The sequence below is a fragment of the Grus americana genome, chromosome 9 (assembly GCF_028858705.1).
Source record: "Grus americana isolate bGruAme1 chromosome 9, bGruAme1.mat, whole genome shotgun sequence".
NCBI classification, from domain to species: Eukaryota; Metazoa; Chordata; class Aves; order Gruiformes; family Gruidae; genus Grus; species Grus americana.
In genome coordinates, this window is record NC_072860.1 from 21,335,739 (window position 1) to 21,355,928 (window position 20,190).

Sequence of the window (20,190 nt, forward strand, 5' to 3'; positions counted from 1 at the left end):
ACATTCTTACTCCAGTTGCAGATTGCTTTTGTCATGGAAGCCAAACTTACAAAATTGCTTCATCTGAAAGTTTGCAGGCAGCTTCCTAGTTACCTGACAGAGAAAGGGGTGTGTGTGGGGGGGAAGTTTAAGAAAAAATTCTGTGACAGTAAAGTTAATTTGCCAAAACAACTATTGTTCTCTAGGTTAAATTCGCCTTTTCAGGGCGATCAAATAGATCGCAAGCAACTGCCAGTGCTGCACCGTAACATGCTGGCCACTTCTTAATCAGTGCACAATATCGATGTAGTTCTAAGTGCCAAAACACACACAATTATGACAGCACTGTACCATGAAGTGAATTCTGTTCTATGTACAGGTCCATTTTACTTTCATGGGTAACAAATCAGTGAGCAAAAATAACAACTGAGTCTTGGTGGTTTGGAGATATATAATTTATTAAATACTATGTATGGTATAATACACACACATATAGATGTTTTAGAATATAAAAATATATCTAAATGCTATTGTAAACTGTGTATTTTCTATTTTTGTATTTACTCATGGACAAATGTTTTGCCAACAGTACCAAGATTAAGAACTGTTGTGTTTATATATAAACTTCATTTTTGCCTTTTTGTACATTTAAACTAGAAACGTATGAGGGAAACAACAGAGATGTTTTGATGAGGGTTTTTTTTGAAGTTCGTAAACATGCTATAACTTTGTATAATATGCTTAGGTTTGTAAACAGAAGATCCTACAGTAGTTGGGCAAATGGGCATTGTCTGTCCATAAATCAATTCTGATATTTTTGCCTTGTCTTTAGGGTTTTCTCATTCAGCATTTACCTTTGGTATAGAGAGCCATATCAGCCAGTCTAACATAAATGGTGCTCTGGTGCCACCAGCTGCTTTGATTTCCATCATCCAGAAAGGTCTTCAGTATGTAGAGGCAGAAGTCAGTATTAATGAGGTAAGGAGGCTTTGCCTGCAGGAGCGTTATGTCCTTGCTTGCAGTAAGTTCGAATGTTAGTATTTTTTCTTAACTTTCTTGTATCCTATTTATTTACTTTTACTTCAGATTCCTTACTGCTGGTGTTCACCATGACTCCAGTGGTGGAACCAGAATGGAGTGACATAACTGGGTAGGGGTTCTGCCCAGTGCAGCCACACAACACCAGGCATGGTGTTCTGGCTCATTGCTTAAAGGTCCGTTGTCTGTAGAGTTTTTACCCTAATATAATGTTGTAGTAAATCCAGACAAGTGCAATAAAATAATCAGTGAGACCAGTAACCTCTTAATTTTTGTTTTTGTAGACTTCCACTAAGGAGGTGGGAGAGCACTATGTGGCTCTCGTTTGGGTGATGTGTCGTTATAATGAAGTAATGAGAGCCCAAGGCAAGGTTTCCAAATAGAGAGAGGGTTTCAGTTTGTGGCAGGAAGGATGACGGTATATGCAGGTTTGCTTTTAGCCCCTGCTGGCTAATTCATCTTCAGCAGGATCTATTAAATGGTTATTCCAGCAGTACAGAAATCTATGTATCTTCCTGCCTGATGCTGCAGATAGCCTTGATTTCCATTCTCATTTATGCCTGGAAGGTTAGCAGCCTTTGTATGTGCCAGTTACATTGCAGAAGGAAACAATTTTTTTCATTACTTCTGCTCTCTTTCCAGTCTCCCTTATGTCTTCTGTTCATCTGTAGTTTTCATAGTCCCAGTGAAGCAAATCCTTTCCCTTAGGAAGCCTCAGAAAAATAAAGCAAATGATTGGAATAGAAGAAGGAGACTCTATATTTATCTCAAAGAATCCTTCTAGCCCCTAAAAATAGATCCTTACAAAGCCCTAGCGTATGTATACGGGTATTTTTAACTGGGTCTTGTCCATTTCAGGATAAAATTCTTCCTTGTTGTTTGAAAGCATGCCAGCACTGTTTAAAAAAAGGAAGAAAACTAGTCAACTCTCCAGATAATATGTTTATGGAAAGTATTAGTCTAATAAGATAGAATAACTTCACAAGCCAGTGACCCAACTTGCAATGTTTGCAGCTCTTCAAACAAACCATTAGATTTTGTTGCAGCCACTCATGTCTGAAATCACATTCTGAGATAGCTTAGAGAATTTTTTGCTTTAGCAGACTATTTAGCAAACTTGAAGCGTAAAAGTTTTGATTCCAGAAGCTCTGCCAGAGGCCTGCAGTGGCTTTTTTTGCATATTTATGGTGAGCACTTAACTTTAGAATAAAATTCTAATCTTAACCACAACAACGATGAGATATCACTTCCAGCACTAAGTGTAGACTCTTTTATTATATTAAATCAAAATTTTTGCTTTAATTTTCCTTGGAATTTTTGCCAATAATGTTAATTTGTACTTGGTATTGTCTTTTTTTTTTTTGTTGTTTTCTCCCTCCGCTGTAATTTAGGATGGTACCTTGTTTGATGGTAGGCCGATAGAGTCTCTCTCACTGATAGATGCAGTAATGCCTGATGTGGTACAGACAAGACAACAGGCCTACAGAGATAAACTTGCACAACAGCAGGCAGCAGCTGCTGCAGCTGCAGCCGCAACTAACCAACAGGGATCAGCGAAAAATGGAGAAAATACTGCAAATGGAGAAGAGAACGGAGCACATACTATAGCAAGTAAGTTGAGACAGAAATGATCTTAGCCTATGTTATGTCATTTCCTTGTCATTTATCATATTGCTGGTTAATGGGCTGTAGTATGAGCTAGCAGACAATGAGATCCATGTGTAGCAGTACTAGTAACCCTTCAGCTTGCAGAGGATACCGTCGGCATAGGAGATACCTTAACAGATGGTGTCTCGCCTTTGACTGTCCCAGGTTTGATACTTGGAATTGCAGGAGGAGTTGCGAACTCCTGAGTTCATTAATTCCCAGTACTCCATTGACCAGGGTCGCTCCTTTCCTGTCATCTGAAGGTTTTTCACAGGACCCTCTGAGATCTCCTACCTGAAGAGAAAAAATCAGAGACAACTCTTTAAATATTGCACCTGCTCAGCTTTGGCCCCTGTACAAGGATCAAGGAGAGGAGTCTGCTAGTTGGTAGCTGGTTAAATCTGAGCATTGCTTGTGATGCTCCGCAAACTACTTTTGATGAGTCCTGCTGACCCCATGAATCAGAGAGCTGTAACTGGCTCTGTGGGACAGACTTTTCTGTTGGGAAGATTGTGGTTGCCAAAACAAATGCTGTGTTGTTTATCTCCTTTTTCCATATCGGTTTTCATTTGCTATTCAGAATTATTTGATGCAACTTCTTACAGGTTTGCTTTATTCATTGGTTCCATTTTTGTTGTGGTTGGTGAAACAGGTGGGTTTTATTTGTCATTCACTGGTCAAAGAAACATAATGGACAATCAGGCTCAGTCTAGGAAAGTTAGGCCAGACATCAAAATGTGATTTTGAAAATACTGTTCTGGAAGTCTGAATTACACATTTGAAAGCAGGAGTTACAGTTCCTGCAAGAAAAAACACTTTTGAGAGAATATTCATATCAAGCCCTGCACATGTTTTGCATTTTACAGCTGGATTTTACTGATTTTTTTCATTATTATATGATAAATAAACTTGGAAATATAATCTCTGTCTTAAGCAAATAAGCTCTCTACTTTAAAAATCTCAAAAGAGTACTTAGTTGTTAACTATGAACTGGATAGAGTAAGCGTAAACTTTCTATCTCAGCCGCTGTTAAATGTGATATACCAGCAACCCCTACTGGCTGGTACACCAAATGATACTGGCATTGATTCTCTTTAATTGAAGCCATGTTTTATATGGTGCTCTTTCTTAAAAATATGCATGTTTTAATAGACTTTTCTGTTTTCTCACACACACAAACAGCAACAGAAGCCCTTAATGTTAAATTAAGCAATCGATGTGAAACGGTTTGTTTAACCACAGTGAATAAATACGGAACAGGTGAACTGTTCAGCATTTTTTATATTCTGCATTTACACTCAGTGTGAATTTATTTTTAATAATAGAAAATGATTGATGGTAGCTGGCAAGAAATCGGTTTTGTCAGTTGAATTACCCCCCAGTATGTTTTACAGAACAATATGGATTCAACATCACTTCCATGCAAAAGGCTATGTATTGCGACAATTCCACGGTAATTGCTGATGCAGTTTAAAAAGCTCCATTATCAGTTTACTGTATCACCAAATGTTATTATATTAATTAAAAACATTTTGTAAGTGAAGTGTCTGAGACGTAGATTTAAACCTGTTTGACTGCAGTTGGTGAAAAGAGAGCTTTTTGAAAATGAATGTGTCATAGAGGTATTTTTAAAGCACAAGATAGACTAGCAGCATATTGTACTGTGCATTATTGTGCCTGAAAAACTGTGACTACTTTTAACATCAGTGTTTATTTTTTAACATAGCAAAAAAATAACTTTTGGCCTCAATTTTGAAGTTTCAAAATTAAGACCATTTGGATGCTGAGGTTTAGAAGGGCTAAGAGCATTCTCACATTTTTGAAGCTCCCCATCTGTTTATAGTACTGCATAAATTGGAACTGGAAAAATAAAGGAACACTATGGCTGTGTCAAATCTTGATCCATGTAAATCGTGAATTAATTGTTATGCTCATTCCAGAGGAGTATTAACCATACAGTAGTTACAACATACTGTCCCAAAATATTAAAATCCAGCTCTCTCTACTGTTGTTTCCCATAATGCAGATAATCACACAGATATGATGGAAGTAGATGGAGATGTTGAAATCCCTCCCAACAAGGCAGTGGTGCTGCGTGGCCATGAATCTGAAGTATTCATCTGTGCCTGGAATCCCATTAGTGACCTTTTGGCCTCAGGGTATGTGCGTTAACCGTGTACGTACGTAATATTAACGCTCGTAGGCATCCTTCTGTATGTTGATGGTAACAAGTTAAAATAATACCTGCCTCAACGCTCTATACATCAAATGTCACAATGTTTGTTCTTTCAAAAGGAATACTTTTCTAAAATGCAATTAATTGGGAGAAGGAGTTATGTTCTCATTTACTATTTTGTAGATCTGGAGATTCGACAGCACGGATATGGAACCTCAGTGAAAACAGCACGAGCGGCTCTACGCAGCTGGTACTTCGACACTGTATACGAGAAGGAGGGCAGGATGTACCCAGCAACAAAGATGTGACATCGCTGGATTGGAATGTAAGTGGAAGTGGCTGTGCTGAAAATACTCCGAGAAAATTGTACCTATAATTTTGCATAGTCAAATTTTAAGTGACAGCAACTGCACATCCTCTGCTATGGCTCCTGAAATTCACATTTCTATTTTTGAGTTGCGTTGTAATTTTTTGTATTGTACTTCAGGGACTTCTTTTTAAAAAAGTTTTAGTCAATGGAATAAATACCATAAATCTTACGCAGATGTATTCTACCTGAAATTTGCTTTGTGCTCTTTAGCTTTGAGTTATACAGTAAAGATAAATAAATAAAATAACTTTTTTGCTGGCAGAGTGAAGGTACACTTCTAGCAACTGGGTCTTACGATGGCTTTGCAAGGATATGGACTAAAGATGGTAAGCGAAATACTTTTACTTTCCAGTACATTTTCCTGTATTGTGGCTCACAGCATAGTTTTTTTTTATTTTTTTAATGTATTCATATCAATATAAATTTTCAGGTAATCTTGCCAGCACCTTAGGGCAACATAAAGGTCCTATATTTGCGTTAAAATGGAACAAGAAAGGAAACTTCATTTTAAGTGCAGGAGTGGACAAGGTGAGATAATCTTTGGTAAAATTAAAATTCTTTCCTTCACCGTTATAATCTAATTGTAAGCATAATAGCAAAGCTATAGAAAGTAAGTAAATTAAACTAAAGGCATGGGACGTAAATATGTACTTAGAAAGAACTTGTTACCTTAGCTATGTTTCCTTGTGTTTTATAGTAGTTTATTGAGATATTTTAATTTATTAGATATCAGTGTCCCCGGATCTCTTCCCAATTAGGTTAGCATAAACTGGAAAGTAAGTGTCTTGAACGCAGGAAAATTAAACCTTTGTAAAACCAAATCATCTAAAATTTAGTGAAGCACTTTATGCAAAGCCTCAGAAAAAAAATTGTACTGGAGGAATAGGTTCAGGCTGATTTGGATATCAGTCAAACCTGAGAATGATTAAAAAGGTTAGAACTAAAACATAAGAAAAGTCAATATATCTGACTGGGGAGGTGCCAGTAGTATAATACCATGAAGCTCATTGTTTAACTGTGTTTTATTTCACTTCTCTAAACAAACTAAAAAACTCACAAGATCTTTAAATTCATAGCTGCTGTTAGTGTGAGCGATTTTATGAACGGTAGGAAGGGCACACACGATGAAGAGTAGGCTGGAGACGAATTCAAAGAACAGAATAGAATAGACTGTTGAAAGAGTAAGAAGAGTTTAGCTTTTCCTCTGTAACTGATTGAAGGTGCAGAAGTAAACACAGGCTTTCTCTTAGTGAGACTGGCAAACTACAGGCTCAGTAAGGCCACAGGCCCGCAATACGTAAAACTGGCAGCATCACTGAAAAGTAGTAGATTTTCTCCTTTATTTATTATATGTTTCCTGCACGCATTTAACCTGCTTTGCTTTAGTGCCCAGCTTTATAAATGCTTGTGCTGGCACAAAAGAACAAGAAGTAAATGTCTCAAAGCATGGAAAGGATGGGTTTCTTCTTTTGGCAGCTGGCAACTGTGCCAGTTTTTAAATCTCTGTGGAGGTACAGCTTTAATTTGCAGAAAAATATTCTGGAAGAGAGAGGCACCTTATTTCAGTCAATAGAACTCCTTGGACAAAGCAACTGAGATTATGCTTTGAAAAATACTCTGTGTTAGCAGAAAGATTGACCCAACCTTATGCTGCTTTTCCATAAATAATTTGTGGTCAGTTTGTGCTTCCACTGAATTCAGTGTCAAAATTTTCATTGATTGTTGAGGTATGTCAGGAACATTGACATATAATACAGTGATTATAAAATACTAATTTTGTCATGTGAGATTTCTCTCATCAGAACGATATCAGAAGTATTGGCAAAGAACAACTCAGAACAAAATTACACCCTAAAATAAAATCTTTCAGATTCTTAAGTATGAGACTAATTGTTTATATAGAGATGTTCTTAGGGACAGATGGATATTTGAAATGACAGTCTGAATATACAAGTATTTGAAATTAAAATAGGTGCGTGGGGTGGATTAGAACAATATAAATAGGGCTAAAGAGATAAATCTACTTAATTTCTGTTTATTTAAAAAAAAAAAAAGCCCCCAACCCCCTTCTTCCCTCCAGACCTCAGATTAAACATCTTTCAAATATTACAACATAGTAAGTTTTTCTACTGTTGTCTGTACATCTACTACCATTTCCTTTTAGTACAGGTAAAACACTAGAAATATATAATCGGGAGCAGGTTTGGGCAGTGGGGAGTAGGCTAGGTAGTCCGATACTTGGGAATGGTGGTAGTTGTGGAGATATTAGCAATTTGTACAAGTTTGTTTATTGTTTATTTATCTGTTTAATACAGACCACAATTATTTGGGATGCCCACACTGGCGAAGCGAAGCAGCAGTTTCCTTTTCATTCTGGTAAGTCTAGATTTTTGATCATTCAGGAATGTCATCTGAAGAGACAAAAAGAAGTTTTATTTATTTAAAAAAAATAAATCTGAAGTTTATGGAGCTTATTTACACCATTTTAAAGTCTTACAGGCCGTTGTTGGGTATTGACTCCCATATTCGTAGTCTTATGAATTTTGAGAAAATAAACAGAGATAGAATGGTTCCGATTTTATAACTTTATAACTCACAATTTTATTGCAGTTCTTCGAAAGTTGTAAGAGATAACCCAAATATTACTGACTTTCTGTAGTACAGTGGCAGACAAATCAAGTGGGCGGGCCATGAAGGATTTGTATTTATCAGCTAAGGACTGCATTTGTCATCTTCCTGCTACAGTAATCCCAGCTCCGCATCCCATTGTTCCGCACTGCCTGCTGTGCTATCCCCAATTTGTTTGGCCACAAACCAGCTGAAAGGCTGTTCGCTGGCCAGCTGGGATGAGAGTGCAGCCTCTCAGGAGGTCAGACAAATTGCTTTGTGGGCTGCATGCTGCGCAAGCCTGCCAGAATCAGCTGGAAAATAGAATAGAGAGGATGATGAACGTGCCATTGAAGGGCCTTTAAGAAATGCCTCTCATTTCCACTTTTTATTCCACTTGCGCTACATTTTCAGTGGCATGACAACAATCAAAACCATCAATTCTTTATTTACTCCAACTAATTCTGTGTGCTGTCTGCCATAAATATCTTGGCTTGACCAAATGGAATATGTCGCCCATGATTAAGCTTCAAGTTACCACACCTTATTAAAGGAAGGAAATAAATCATTACCTTTCACTGGCTGCCATCTATGAGCACAAGCATGGACTGTTATTGGAGATGAGCCCATGTATGATGACGTGTTAAGTCGTGGGAACCTGTTCCTCGTGCTGACTCTTAACATTTATTTTTCGATGACTTAACTACAGCTCGTTGTTCTGCTGCACTGTCTTCTGTATAACTGTTTCATTTCAGATATGTTCCATGTTTTAATGACTTCTATTAAATTTTGTTTCATTTCTTTGTGTAAGACTGGTTTCGGCTGCATTTCTCACTGTTCATAGTGTTCGATTATCTTTAGAACTGCTGTAAGATTAATGATTGCTTCCTGTTGCAATTTGTTCTAAGGTGGTGCATGCTAAATTTGCAAATCAAACTCCTGCAGAATACATACCATAGTTTTAACTGTCCGTCTTTTTCTTTTAGCACCAGCATTAGATGTTGATTGGCAGAGTAACAACACGTTTGCCTCTTGCAGTACAGACATGTGTATTCACGTCTGTAAACTAGGACAAGATAGGCCCATCAAAACCTTCCAGGGTCACACAGTAAGTACTGGAAAATTGGGGGTTGCTATATGATATTTTTATTAATGAGAGCTTGGGGGGCCCAGTATACTTGCCAGTATACAGCATTGTGTCATGGTTGGTCTTTGGCAACAGATATGTATAGGCAGGTAGTTGTAGTTAAGGTCATATAGTAACCATAGTCTCTGTCATTATGAGAACAATTCTCGCTCCTGTGTGCAGCATTTTTTACCAGTGCCAGGATGGCATAGCAGAAGTGAGCTTTCGAAGAAGAAACATGGTAACTTTAAGACTTTGCTATACAGAGCTTATGTTGTGTAAGAGCATGCGTGGGGAAATGTGATGAACAGGTAGCAAAAAGTAGTTACTGAAGGCAAAGCTAGTAATGAAAATTAAATGTTAAAATACTGACAATTGTACAAATACTCATAACTGCTGTCCAACTTTATCTTTTGTAAGCTGTCATTTGTAATGGAAGTGAAGACTCCAACTTACTCTCACTGTTCAATTTTAGAATGAAGTAAACGCAATCAAATGGGATCCAACTGGTAATCTTCTGGCATCCTGCTCTGATGATATGACTCTAAAGGTAATGGGAGTTCTGGTGATGGCTGTTGTCTTTGTAGGATTCCGGAATGCGCACCATTAGTTCGGGCAATCCAGCAGTATCACTGCACTGGCCATGTCGTCTAATATTTGTTCTTTTTTAATGTAACAAGATTAGGCAATCCTAGCAAATTCTTGTTAATCAGAGCCAAGCTTCGGTCCAGAGAACTTGTTACAGGCTGCCACCCTGAGACTTGGAGCATGATTTATTAGGTGTTTTTAGCTGTTTACAGAATCAGGTCATTAATCATTAAGCTGTCACGCTTGATGGTTGCTTTTGGTTAAAAGGAAGAGTTGGAATGCTTGTCGCGTAACACATACAAGAATGGGTGACTAGCTCCTTTCCTGGTTTTCTTCTGTTTTCCCCTCATTTCTACTTAAAATCTTTGGCATATTGTTTCTTAAGAGACTCTGTATTCCTTAGTTTTTCCAATTCTTCAGCAATCATTCTACAGTTTTCAATTGTGCCTACACTTTTCCTCCAAATAATTCATAGCAACATACTTTCTTGTACAACTGGGACAAACTTGTGAATGCAGAGGATACTGTAACTTACACATAGGACTTCTAGGTGCTCTAGAGATCCACGCAAAAATACCACCAGGTTAGATGCAGTAGATGTGAAGTTGTTCATGGCTGACAGGCCTGTCCTGTTACAGATGCTTTTCCGTTAGTCCCATACTGTGTTGTATTTAGTGGATGTTTTAGCACTGTGTTTGGTAGAGTTTCAGGATAATGGGTTTTTATGTTGACAGCGCTGTCCTACTACTAGTAGCCCATGGGCCAGTTATTTCCATCTAGTTCACTGTTGTTTAATCAGAGACAAGGAATGGCTGAATGAGTAGCCAGATATCCCCTCCTGTGCTGGCACAGAGTCAGGCACTTGCAATGGAAATCACCTTATCTAAATATAAACATGTAAGCATTAAGCCTCCAGTTGGAAGCTAGATGTCTAGACTTCTTTAGTCAACAGTGTCTAGCACGACTGAAGAGCAATTCATCCTTTCCTAAGTTAAGTGTCTAAGTCAAGTGTGATGAGTAAATCCCTGAGAGCATCAGTCATTCTCCATTGGTAATGGATGGAGTCAAAACAGTCAGCTTGAGCTAGATATTTAATACTTAACAGCTGAAACTCAGGTGAGATGAATTCCAGTCTAGAGCTCAAGCTGAAGCTGCTGCCTCTGAGTGAGTAGAGAGGTGACAACTGGGAACATGTCACTGTTTGTGGGCTCAGGCAGTTCAGGCAATTAACTTCTTGGTTGCTGTTTTGAATTCAGCCCAGCCTGGAAAGAATTTTGTCATTTTGTTCAGGGTTAACTGGAAGACCAATTGCTTGTAGATAAGTCCATGCATCACTGATCACTTGTGCATCACTTACTTTTCAATGGCAGTAGGAATGAATGTCAGCTTTTAAAGCATATGGAAGATGCCTAGTGGGTATTTTTGTTTGTTTGGGGTTTTTTTAATTTATTTTTCTCTCTTGTGATGCCAATTGATGTTCTCTGGGGCAGCTGATATGGACTCTTTTCATCTATACTGGTTTTGGGAAGAGAAGCTAGATTTTGAGCCCATCAATTTGAACTGGAAATAGAATTTTAATTATGTCTGCACATTGAAAATCAATTTTCTGTTCAGTGAGGCACCACTTCTGAAAAGCATCATTCATTTAAACATACACCCCAATTACTTAAATGCAGTTGGGCTTAAACATGTTCCTGCTAGCTTTTTCTAACAAAAAGTGAGCTGAAAGCACTGCTGAACCAAATGTCATTAAAAAAAAAAAAAGCATTCAGATGATTAGCTACCATATTAAGTTTCAGATTTAGGAAAAGGTATAAAACCCTTCCAAATCTGTAGTGGCAATGCAAACTCTTAATAGAATAAAGTTATTTTGTTTGTTGAAGGTCATCATGCAGGAGTTGGAGTCCTAAGGACCTGTGTGCAGAACTGAACAAATACCTGGCAATGCAAATCCTAATAAGCCACAGAAATGCCATAATGGTTTTTGCAGTATGCATCTATGGCTTTGTATGAAAACAGAAATTTTCTCTACTATCCCTTTACTTCACTCAGACTGTGTAGCAAGACGTTCATTTAAAAATAGGACTGTGATACTTTGTCAACTCAGACATGAACATATACATAATTGCTCTTCTCGGTTTAGCATCTGTTCTCATCTCTGCACTTTTCAAGGGTCTTGCAGTTAGATGTGTGGACTGGTTTCTACGGACAGCACCTTTTGTTGCTCATTAACACCATCGGGTACTTCTAACTGAAAGAATGGAGGGTGCTGGGATAATACTTGTCATAGTTACTGTAGAAACTCAGCAGTCACAGCAAATGTTTTGAGTGGCCTAAAAGGTAGCAGTCAGGCTGCAAACGATAAAGATGTAACATGTATTTGAGTGCAATGTTGTGCTAAATGTCTTTGTGTTTTCTTCTGTTTTTATCATAGATCTGGAGTATGAAACAAGACAGTTGTGTCCATGACTTACAAGCACACAACAAAGAAATTTATACTATCAAATGGAGTCCTACCGGACCAGGAACAAATAATCCAAATGCCAATCTTATGTTAGCAAGGTACTACTTAATCCTGGTTTTAAGTGCCTGTTAAGCATTATTTTTACTTCATTCTTTATATATGTAGGTTCACAGAATGTCTTGAAGCATGTAGGATACTTTATCATATTGTGTTTGTATTAGAAACAAAAATATGTGAAATTGAGATGTAATTTATCTGTGTTTTTTTCCCTTGACAGTGCATCCTTTGATTCTACCGTTAGGTTATGGGATGTAGACAGAGGAATTTGTATTCATACTCTGACAAAACATCAAGAACCTGTGTACAGTGTAGCTTTCAGTCCTGACGGCAGGTACCTGGCCAGCGGCTCCTTTGATAAATGTGTACACATCTGGAATACGCAGGTATAGCTCTTCTGGCTGTTGAAGTTTGTGGTTTGGTCTGTTCCATCAGCACCCTTCCAACCTTTGTGCTCCATTGTGTTTTGGCCACAAAGAGCTTTGACATGCCTCACGTGCTGATGTGCTTTCTTTTTATTCTAAGGTTACTTCTGTTAATGGATGTGCATTTAATTTCTCTCTTTGAGTGCTTGCTTATTGTGAAGTAATAATTGTCTTTACATTGCCTTTACTTAGTAAAAAAAGCCCAACTGAAAAACCACCACCAACACAACACATTCAACAAAGTGTCTCCAATAACGTGTTGCATCCAAAAATTGTCTTTTAACTCTGAACTTTAAACTCCTGGTAAAACAGGTTTGCTGTTGAAAAATGCTGACTGGATGTAGACATACAAATCTGATACCTATTTCATTGAATTTCACTGAAAAACAAGAGAATGTAAAGTGAGAAAATACAATGATGACCAAATGTTTCTGTGTAGCTTTCTGAGAGGACACTATTACTTGTTTCGTTTTTTCTGGCAAAAAAAGGCTGCGACTGAAAGTCTAAGGACCTTGCTGTTAGGCAAGATGTGATCTCTGGCTACTGGAAATTGGATATTCATTTTGAAAGGCTCATTTTAGTAATTGGAAGTAGTTGTGACCATCCCCAGTTTTGCCTGTTCAAACACAAGAAATCAAGATGCGATAATTGTCTGTCATGTCCTTTAACACAGTGCTGAGGTCGTCTACGAGTCTCATCTGGACCATTTCCTCTGAGAATTTCAGCTTTTAAAAGCAGTGGGGAAGTTTTACATGTTGTACAAATTTTACTTGTTCGCTTGGATTTGCCATGCTAATTACATGTTTTGTCCCTTTTTAGACAGGTGCCCTAGTTCACAGTTATCGGGGAACAGGAGGGATTTTTGAGGTTTGCTGGAATGCAGCAGGAGACAAAGTTGGAGCAAGTGCTTCAGATGGTTCAGTAAGTGCAGCTGGACTTGTTTGACACTCTAACAGCAAGCATCTCTCCGAAATCTTTTGACTAACAATGGAGACAAAACTTCCTTCTGTAGCTGAATTTTAATACAGCCAGCTCACATGTAGATTTTCACATATAAGGGTGCTGTAATGTTGAAAGGATTTATGCAAATGTCTTTATTCTGGCTTAATGCGTTACTGTTCTAAACCCTCCAAAAAGCTCCGAAAGTGAAGATGCCTCTAATTTAAATTTTCTGTCCCTACTGGGGCTGACCATGGAAATGTGTTCATCGTGGCTGGGCTTTCCATTACAGTCTGGAAACAAATTCATTTTTGCCTCTTTGCCCTTTCTGAGGGCAAATGTTCAGTGTAGGTGATGTTATTGTGCTGCATGACAGGAATGAAATATCTTCTGCATTGCATTTCACAGAGCAGCAAAACAAAGTTCTGGATTTTAAGTAGACTAAATTCTGGAGAATTAGTTTTGATTGGCCTTTCATATCATTTTAGTCTAATAAGTATAGACAGTATCATAAAAGGAACAAAAGCTCAAAGGCATGTCCTGCGTAGAAATTAATCATCGTTCCACTTTAGATGACCCTTGTATATACATGCTGTGTAACCTTTCCAGTCTTTTCCAGTTAATTTGACCCGAGGCTGATTGTACTTGCAACAGATTGCTTTTCATTTAGTTTTTGCTCTTTTTAAAAATGTTGGGTTTATTTTGTTTTATATTGTTTGCTAGCGAAAGCCCTCCTCATCCCCTCTGTTTTAAATATGCTTATAGCTCATAATAACTAAGCAAATAGAGGCACATTTGAACTGTTTGATGACTAAAAGCATAGCTTTTATATGATTATATTTTACTAGTAGATTTCTATATCTGACAGAACTAGAACACTGACTAGTCAATGTTCTGATAGTAATTCCTGAGGCAGCAGTACCCTTAGCAGGTCTGGCTGGGTGCTCATAACCAAAGTGCTCACCTGGTGATGTTTCCCCCCACAATCTATTGGTAAAAGCCACAAGATGAAACTCGCACAATCTGTTTTGTAGGTGTTGCTTGGATATTTCACACAGAATTGTATAATTGTGGAATATTGTGCAATGTACATTTTCTATATGTGTATTTCATTTTCTTACAGGTTTGTGTATTAGACCTACGGAAATAGCGCTACTAGTTGGAAGCCATGGACCGACTATGAATGTGTACATAGCCAAAATGACTGTCCCTGACCCATGTACTGCTATAGTCCCAATTGAACCATGGCCAGTCCACTACAGCCAAACGTAAAAGAAATATATACATATACTGTATATAAAAAAAAAAAAAGAGAAGAAAAGAAAAAAAATTACACCCTGAAGAGGATGACAGAGTTTTGTCACAGCTTGTGAATCCTGTTCACCAAGTGCTGGAATCTGCTGTGCCCCAAAATAATGTTTAAAGGTTTTGGATATGGAAAACAGAAGAGAGAGCGAGCGAGAGAGAGAAATATACCGTATACAAGAGCAGACCCATATACTTACCAAATTCAGAAGATACTAATGGCAGCCTTCATTACCCCTTCCCCCTTTAAATCCATTATGACAACGGATTGTGGGGTATTTTTGTTTTCCTTCTCAGTAGTTGAGCAGTTTGTGTGTACAGAGAAAATGGACTTCCAGAAATCTGCAGCAGTAGTTTTTTCTTTGCTTTTAAACATTGGGTTTTCTGTTTTGTTTTGGTTAAGTTTACGGATGCATGAAGTAAGGGAGTGAATTAGTTTCTTGTTTATATTTTTTTTCACCTCGGAAAAAAATGTTTCTTTGAAACATATTTTAATACATTCTTTGAACAGGTAGATTGAACCTGATAATGTTTGGTACATTTTGTGGCTCCCAGAGCACAATTTTGTGAACAGAGGGAGGGTGGAAAAGGGATTATGGAGAGAGAAGAAAGAAAAAAAAAAAATAATCCTTCTTTGAGGCGTGATATTTCACGTCCTGCTCACCTACGAAGGGTGACAGTAATGGGTATAATGCTATGTTTTATTTTCTGGTGACATGGCTGAAATGCAGTAGTTTCTTATTTGGGACATAATTCTGCCAAACTTAAGAATAGAAGGGCACAAAAATACAGAAAAGAAAAATACAGGGATGCAAAAAAAAGAAAAAGAAAAAAAAAGGACAAAAAAAAAAGAGGAAAAATGCATCTTCTGTTGCTTTAAGACCATAGCTAACATATGGTTAAATTGTGCACTATTGTGAAAAGGAGCAAAGTATAGCTGGGGGATCATTTTTAAGAGGTTAAGATCTTTCTGGACAAGGGTTCATGCCACAGCTTCTCTGAGAGTTGCCCATCATTATTTGTAGGAGCTTAGATGTATAATTGTAACCAAACTCCAGTATTAAAAGTATCTCATGTAATTTTTCTTTATTAAAATAAAATCTTTGGCATATATTTGATAACACTGCCATTAAGAGGCAAAATGTTTACTACCTTAGATTTAAAAAAAAAAAACCAAACCTTAAACAGAGGACTTGCTTCAAGTTTATTTTAATAGCAGTGATTCAGCTTATTTAAAAGATGAATACTTGCACTAATTCCCCTGCTGCTCCAGTCCTGCAGTTTATTGTATCTTGTGACTACATTTTTTTCCAAATATAGGGTAGATGTAAGCTGCTATTTTTTTAATAATCACTACTATATAGTGTCTTTTACTCTGTTTACAATATCAAGTATTTTTCTTACAATGACAGATGTATACGGCAAACCTTTTTCTGCTCATGTGATTAAAAGTATACTGATAGTGATTTTATTTGTAAATGAAAGCATGAGGTTGTGTTTACGCGTATGTGTAGTTGAAAAGGTTGCATCATGTCTTGCATAAGATTCCAAAAGTGTAAATTTATAAAAAGAGAGGTTGTCAAATTTATGTCACAGGCATTTTACTTAAGGAATGGTTTATATTACAGAGCTTTGCAGAGTTATCCATTTTATAACACTATTGCAATCACAAATAATTTTGTGGCTTATGATTGCTAGTCTCTAATTTTTTTTTTGTTTGTTTGTTTTGGGTTTTTTTGTCCCCCTAAGGCATAAGTTGATTATAATTGAGATAATGCAGCTTTGACATTTTAACCATTGTTCTTTAGGCATTGATTTCTGCTATTTCCATGGAATAAACATGACTTGAAGCAAGTCTGAGTTTGGCTAAGGTAGGGTAGCAATTTGCCAGTGATAAAGAGAAGTCAACAATACATTCTTTATATATACCCCAGGATTATAATACTATCATACACAGCGTTTAAAACCAACAAAAAGTCATATCCATAAAGACAGTTATCCGCGGTGGTTCGGTGCCAGCTATTTTTAGGGTTTTGGAACATATTACAAATGTTTAGAGCAATTACCCTGTGAGTTACAATATGTAGGAAACCTAATATATTCAGTGTCTGGCACTTGAAATATTGCTTTTATTGCTGGAGGTCCATGACTGTGGCTGACCTCTGTCATTTAATGAAAAAAAAAAAATAAAAATAAAAAAAAATTCTGTGCAATAATTTTAAACTGTGCTCCCAGGAATAGACACAAATGTTTTGAGTATGTTTAAGCTGCATTTTTCGTTTAGCAATGCATTTGTCAATTGCACTGAATTTAAATCTGAAAGTCAGAAGTGATTCTTGATAGTACTTTTGTATTTTAATATGGACAGTTTATTCATTTTCATAAAAGTTATTGGATGATTCTTTCAGCCAATCTAAACAATTGTGGTGGAATTCTGTGACATAGCTGCGAAATCACACAGCCATGTTTTAGGGTATTGCCATTTTCCTCTTTCTCAATCATCAGCTGTTTTGGTTGTAATCCTAGTTGCTTAAGCATAGTATCACATATTCAGAAATAGATAAAACAGAGCTTCAGTATCACAGGTCCAGGGTTTTCAGGTGCTTGAAGCACAGTCCTGCAGGAACGTCGGATCCCTGGACGCGCAGGCTGAGACCCCCGACCTGGCGTTAACCAGCGGTGCCCACTGGAGTGGAATGGGGCCGGTTTCCGCTAGCCAAGGATCCGGCCAATAGATATTTTATTGTTGTCCTTTACTAGCATGCCACAGTGCTGCTCCTGCTCACACCTCTTCTCACCTCTTGTTTTATACACTGTTAAATGCATGCATGCAAGGTGTGCTAGGTTCTGTGATTATGTGAAGCAAAAAGAAAGAGAACCATGACATGAATTATTATCTTTTATAGCACAAAGACCTCGTATTCAATAGTGAGGTAGATTATCCAAATTGTTCCTTGAAATTGAGTATGCCAAATGTCAGTAAGACCCTAACTTTGTACAAATGTGTGCACATGCTTAGTCTTACGTACTGAGTAATTCCAATGCACCCGTTTTCCAAGTGTAAAGGTAAACGTGTGCATAAGCCTTTGCATACATTACAGTTCCTATTTTTTCCAGTTCAACATGTTAATGGGCAAATATCCAAACAGAGGATAAAAGGAAGGGGAAAAACTGGGCTCAGAATTAATGATGGGATAAGAAATGAACTGCTCTTGAGTTCGCTGTCTTTCTATGCATCTATCTCAGAATCCCGTTTCTCATTTCCGCATAATTAGGTCCAGGTTTCTGTAGAGTTCCTCTTTTTCTATTTTTACTTTACCTTTTTCTGCATTTTTAAATTGATGTAAAGATTCCCAACCAGTGGACTTTTTAGTGTAGTTAAGAGAATATCTAGGTCCTCATAAAAGCTTTTTTAGACTCTTTGTAATGTTGATAAACTCAGTTTATTCTGGGGCTACAATTGTGCAGGGTTATTTAGCGTGTCTACTAGATGATTGGAAATCTTATATGAAACACTAAAAGTGCCTCTTTTTCTGGGTTGGGTGGAGGGAGGTAATAGTTACCAGAGTCAGAATGACATGGCATTTTGAAGCATGTTTCTTGATTTCGTGACACTTTAATGCATCTTGAGAGAAAGGCCAAAGATTTCTACCAATTTTAATTAATTTTCATTTAAAAAAAGCACTCCTTTTCCTTACACTGCTTACCTCATGCTAGGGTATTTAATGGGACGTTGTACCTTCGAAATGTTCTTTGTGTTTAGGAAGAATAGTAGGTGGCATAGGGCGGTTGTGCCAGTTTGCCTATGGAGCAATCTTAGCAGCCGATGCATTTAGTTCTGCTGAATTGAAGGAATTCCATTAAAATTGCAAACTGAGTTCTTCAGCTTGTAAATAAAAGGTTGTATGTTTTTGTCTGTTTAGCAAAGAGGAGCCTTGGGACCCGATTTTTCCAATCTTTACTTAACCAGAAATCCCATTGTCTTTCACTTCATGAGAAAACCTTGCCAGAACAAGCATTGGAGGCGTTGGGTCTGTGTAATACCATACAGCGTGCCGCGTAGGTAAAAATGAGCCGCATCTCACTCGTGCCGAGCCTCCCCTCAGCCTCGGTGGGGGTTTTGCCAGAGCAGGGCCTGCCGGATTTAGCCCAGTGTTCCTTTTTCATTGACAAGCGCGATAGCTTCTCCCTTCACAAAGTCCTGTAGAGCCGTTCCCCGGTGGGATCAGTTTCACACTCTCCGGAAGTCCGAAGAAAGCAGAAGCAACATTGTGGCATGTTAGAAGCAAATATGGCTTCGGGAGACAGCAGTAAATCTCCATCAAGATCCCTCACATTTTCCATAGGGAGAGAGCTGTGGAGCAGTCTTCACCTCTCCCTCCAGAGAAAGCTCTGAAATACCACGTTCTGTGAAAGTGTGGCTGTCTTCACTGTCAGTCCTGATGGAAGGCAGACGAACCAGGAAAATCTGCCATTTCTTGCGGATTGCAGATTTAGTGTTAATAGTGCTTCAGATCAGTAGTTTTGAGTACATAATTCGCTTTCTCTGCCTTTAAGTTTGAAGCTTGACAATAACTTGAGGCATGTTTTTGTTTTGTTTTTTCTTTTTTAAATAATCATTCATTTTTACTTCCTAATGTTTTTTGACATTTGTGGGTAAATACAAGAAAACAGTCTGCATGTTGTTGCTAGTCCAGTGTACTTTGCAATCTTGTCCTCAACAGACTGCAGTGTGCAGAACAGTAATTCTAGAATACAGAAGTAATTTTCTCTCTCTCCTGACATTGACATTGTAGTTGTAATGGTTTCATTTGGAGTTACAAATCCTTTGGGTCTAATTCTGTGAGCCTACCTATAGCACTGGATTAAAATGTCTGCATCATTTCTTCAGTTATCCAGTTAAATTACAACTGTTGTAAAAGTGTAAACCAGCCCATGACAGTTTTTTGTACTTGTTTAAAGGACTTTTATTGTTCAGTTTTCATGATTATTGTCTAAAGAAGACTGATATAGATGTTCTATACTGTCCTGGACCATGTTAATTACACTTTATGATGTATTTTGGTTCTACATCACAATGATTTGTCCCCAAGGCCCTTATACCCCTTCTAGGCACATTTTCTGTTGCAGTTTCCCTTTGCATTGTATTGCTTTGACAACTGTAATTTGAATCAGATCTGAAAGAGGTCCAGAATAAAATATATTTTGATATTACTTTGCCTGAATGTTATATACCAGTAATTTTAAATGCTCGGTGCAGCAGATTTACAGGTGATTAAGTTGGGGAAGTGATAGACCAAAACACTAATTTTAATATTCCTTTTGGTATATTTCCACATAAGACAATGTGTAAGAAGTAGTGGGAGGTAATACATCATACTACATACTCTTGATGAACACACTGTAGATCCTCTGAAACAGTGAAGCTATCCTCTGCCACCGGTTACCGCTACGTGTTTGATTTAGACG

The 20,190-nt window shown here is 37.6% G+C and overlaps 1 protein-coding gene across 9 annotated transcripts in view; it reads left to right on the forward strand.

The window, feature by feature from the left end:
- The window catches only part of TBL1XR1 (TBL1X/Y related 1), a 117,693-nt gene extending 97,741 nt beyond the window's left edge, over nt 1-19,952 (forward strand). For 4 of the 9 annotated variants that reach the window (XM_054834961.1, XM_054834960.1, XM_054834963.1 and 1 more), the window contains 13 exons: nt 812-957; nt 2,409-2,628; nt 4,691-4,823; nt 5,024-5,165; nt 5,473-5,536; nt 5,641-5,738; nt 7,526-7,586; nt 8,804-8,925; nt 9,419-9,493; nt 11,966-12,093; nt 12,273-12,438; nt 13,297-13,398; nt 14,540-19,951. In XM_054834961.1, the coding sequence (XP_054690936.1) occupies nt 812-957; nt 2,409-2,628; nt 4,691-4,823; nt 5,024-5,165; nt 5,473-5,536; nt 5,641-5,738; nt 7,526-7,586; nt 8,804-8,925; nt 9,419-9,493; nt 11,966-12,093; nt 12,273-12,438; nt 13,297-13,398; nt 14,540-14,566 (1,484 nt within the window). In that variant the 3' untranslated portion in view covers nt 14,567-19,951. Of the gene's footprint in view, nt 1-811; nt 958-1,065; nt 1,194-2,408; nt 2,629-4,690; nt 4,824-5,023; nt 5,166-5,472; nt 5,537-5,640; nt 5,739-7,525; nt 7,587-8,803; nt 8,926-9,418; nt 9,494-11,965; nt 12,094-12,272; nt 12,445-13,296; nt 13,399-14,539 lie in introns of those variants that run through there. The other 5 variants (XM_054834966.1, XM_054834965.1, XM_054834967.1 and 2 more) reach the window with 4 other exon arrangements.
- The last annotated feature ends 238 nt before the right edge of the window (nt 19,953-20,190 follow it).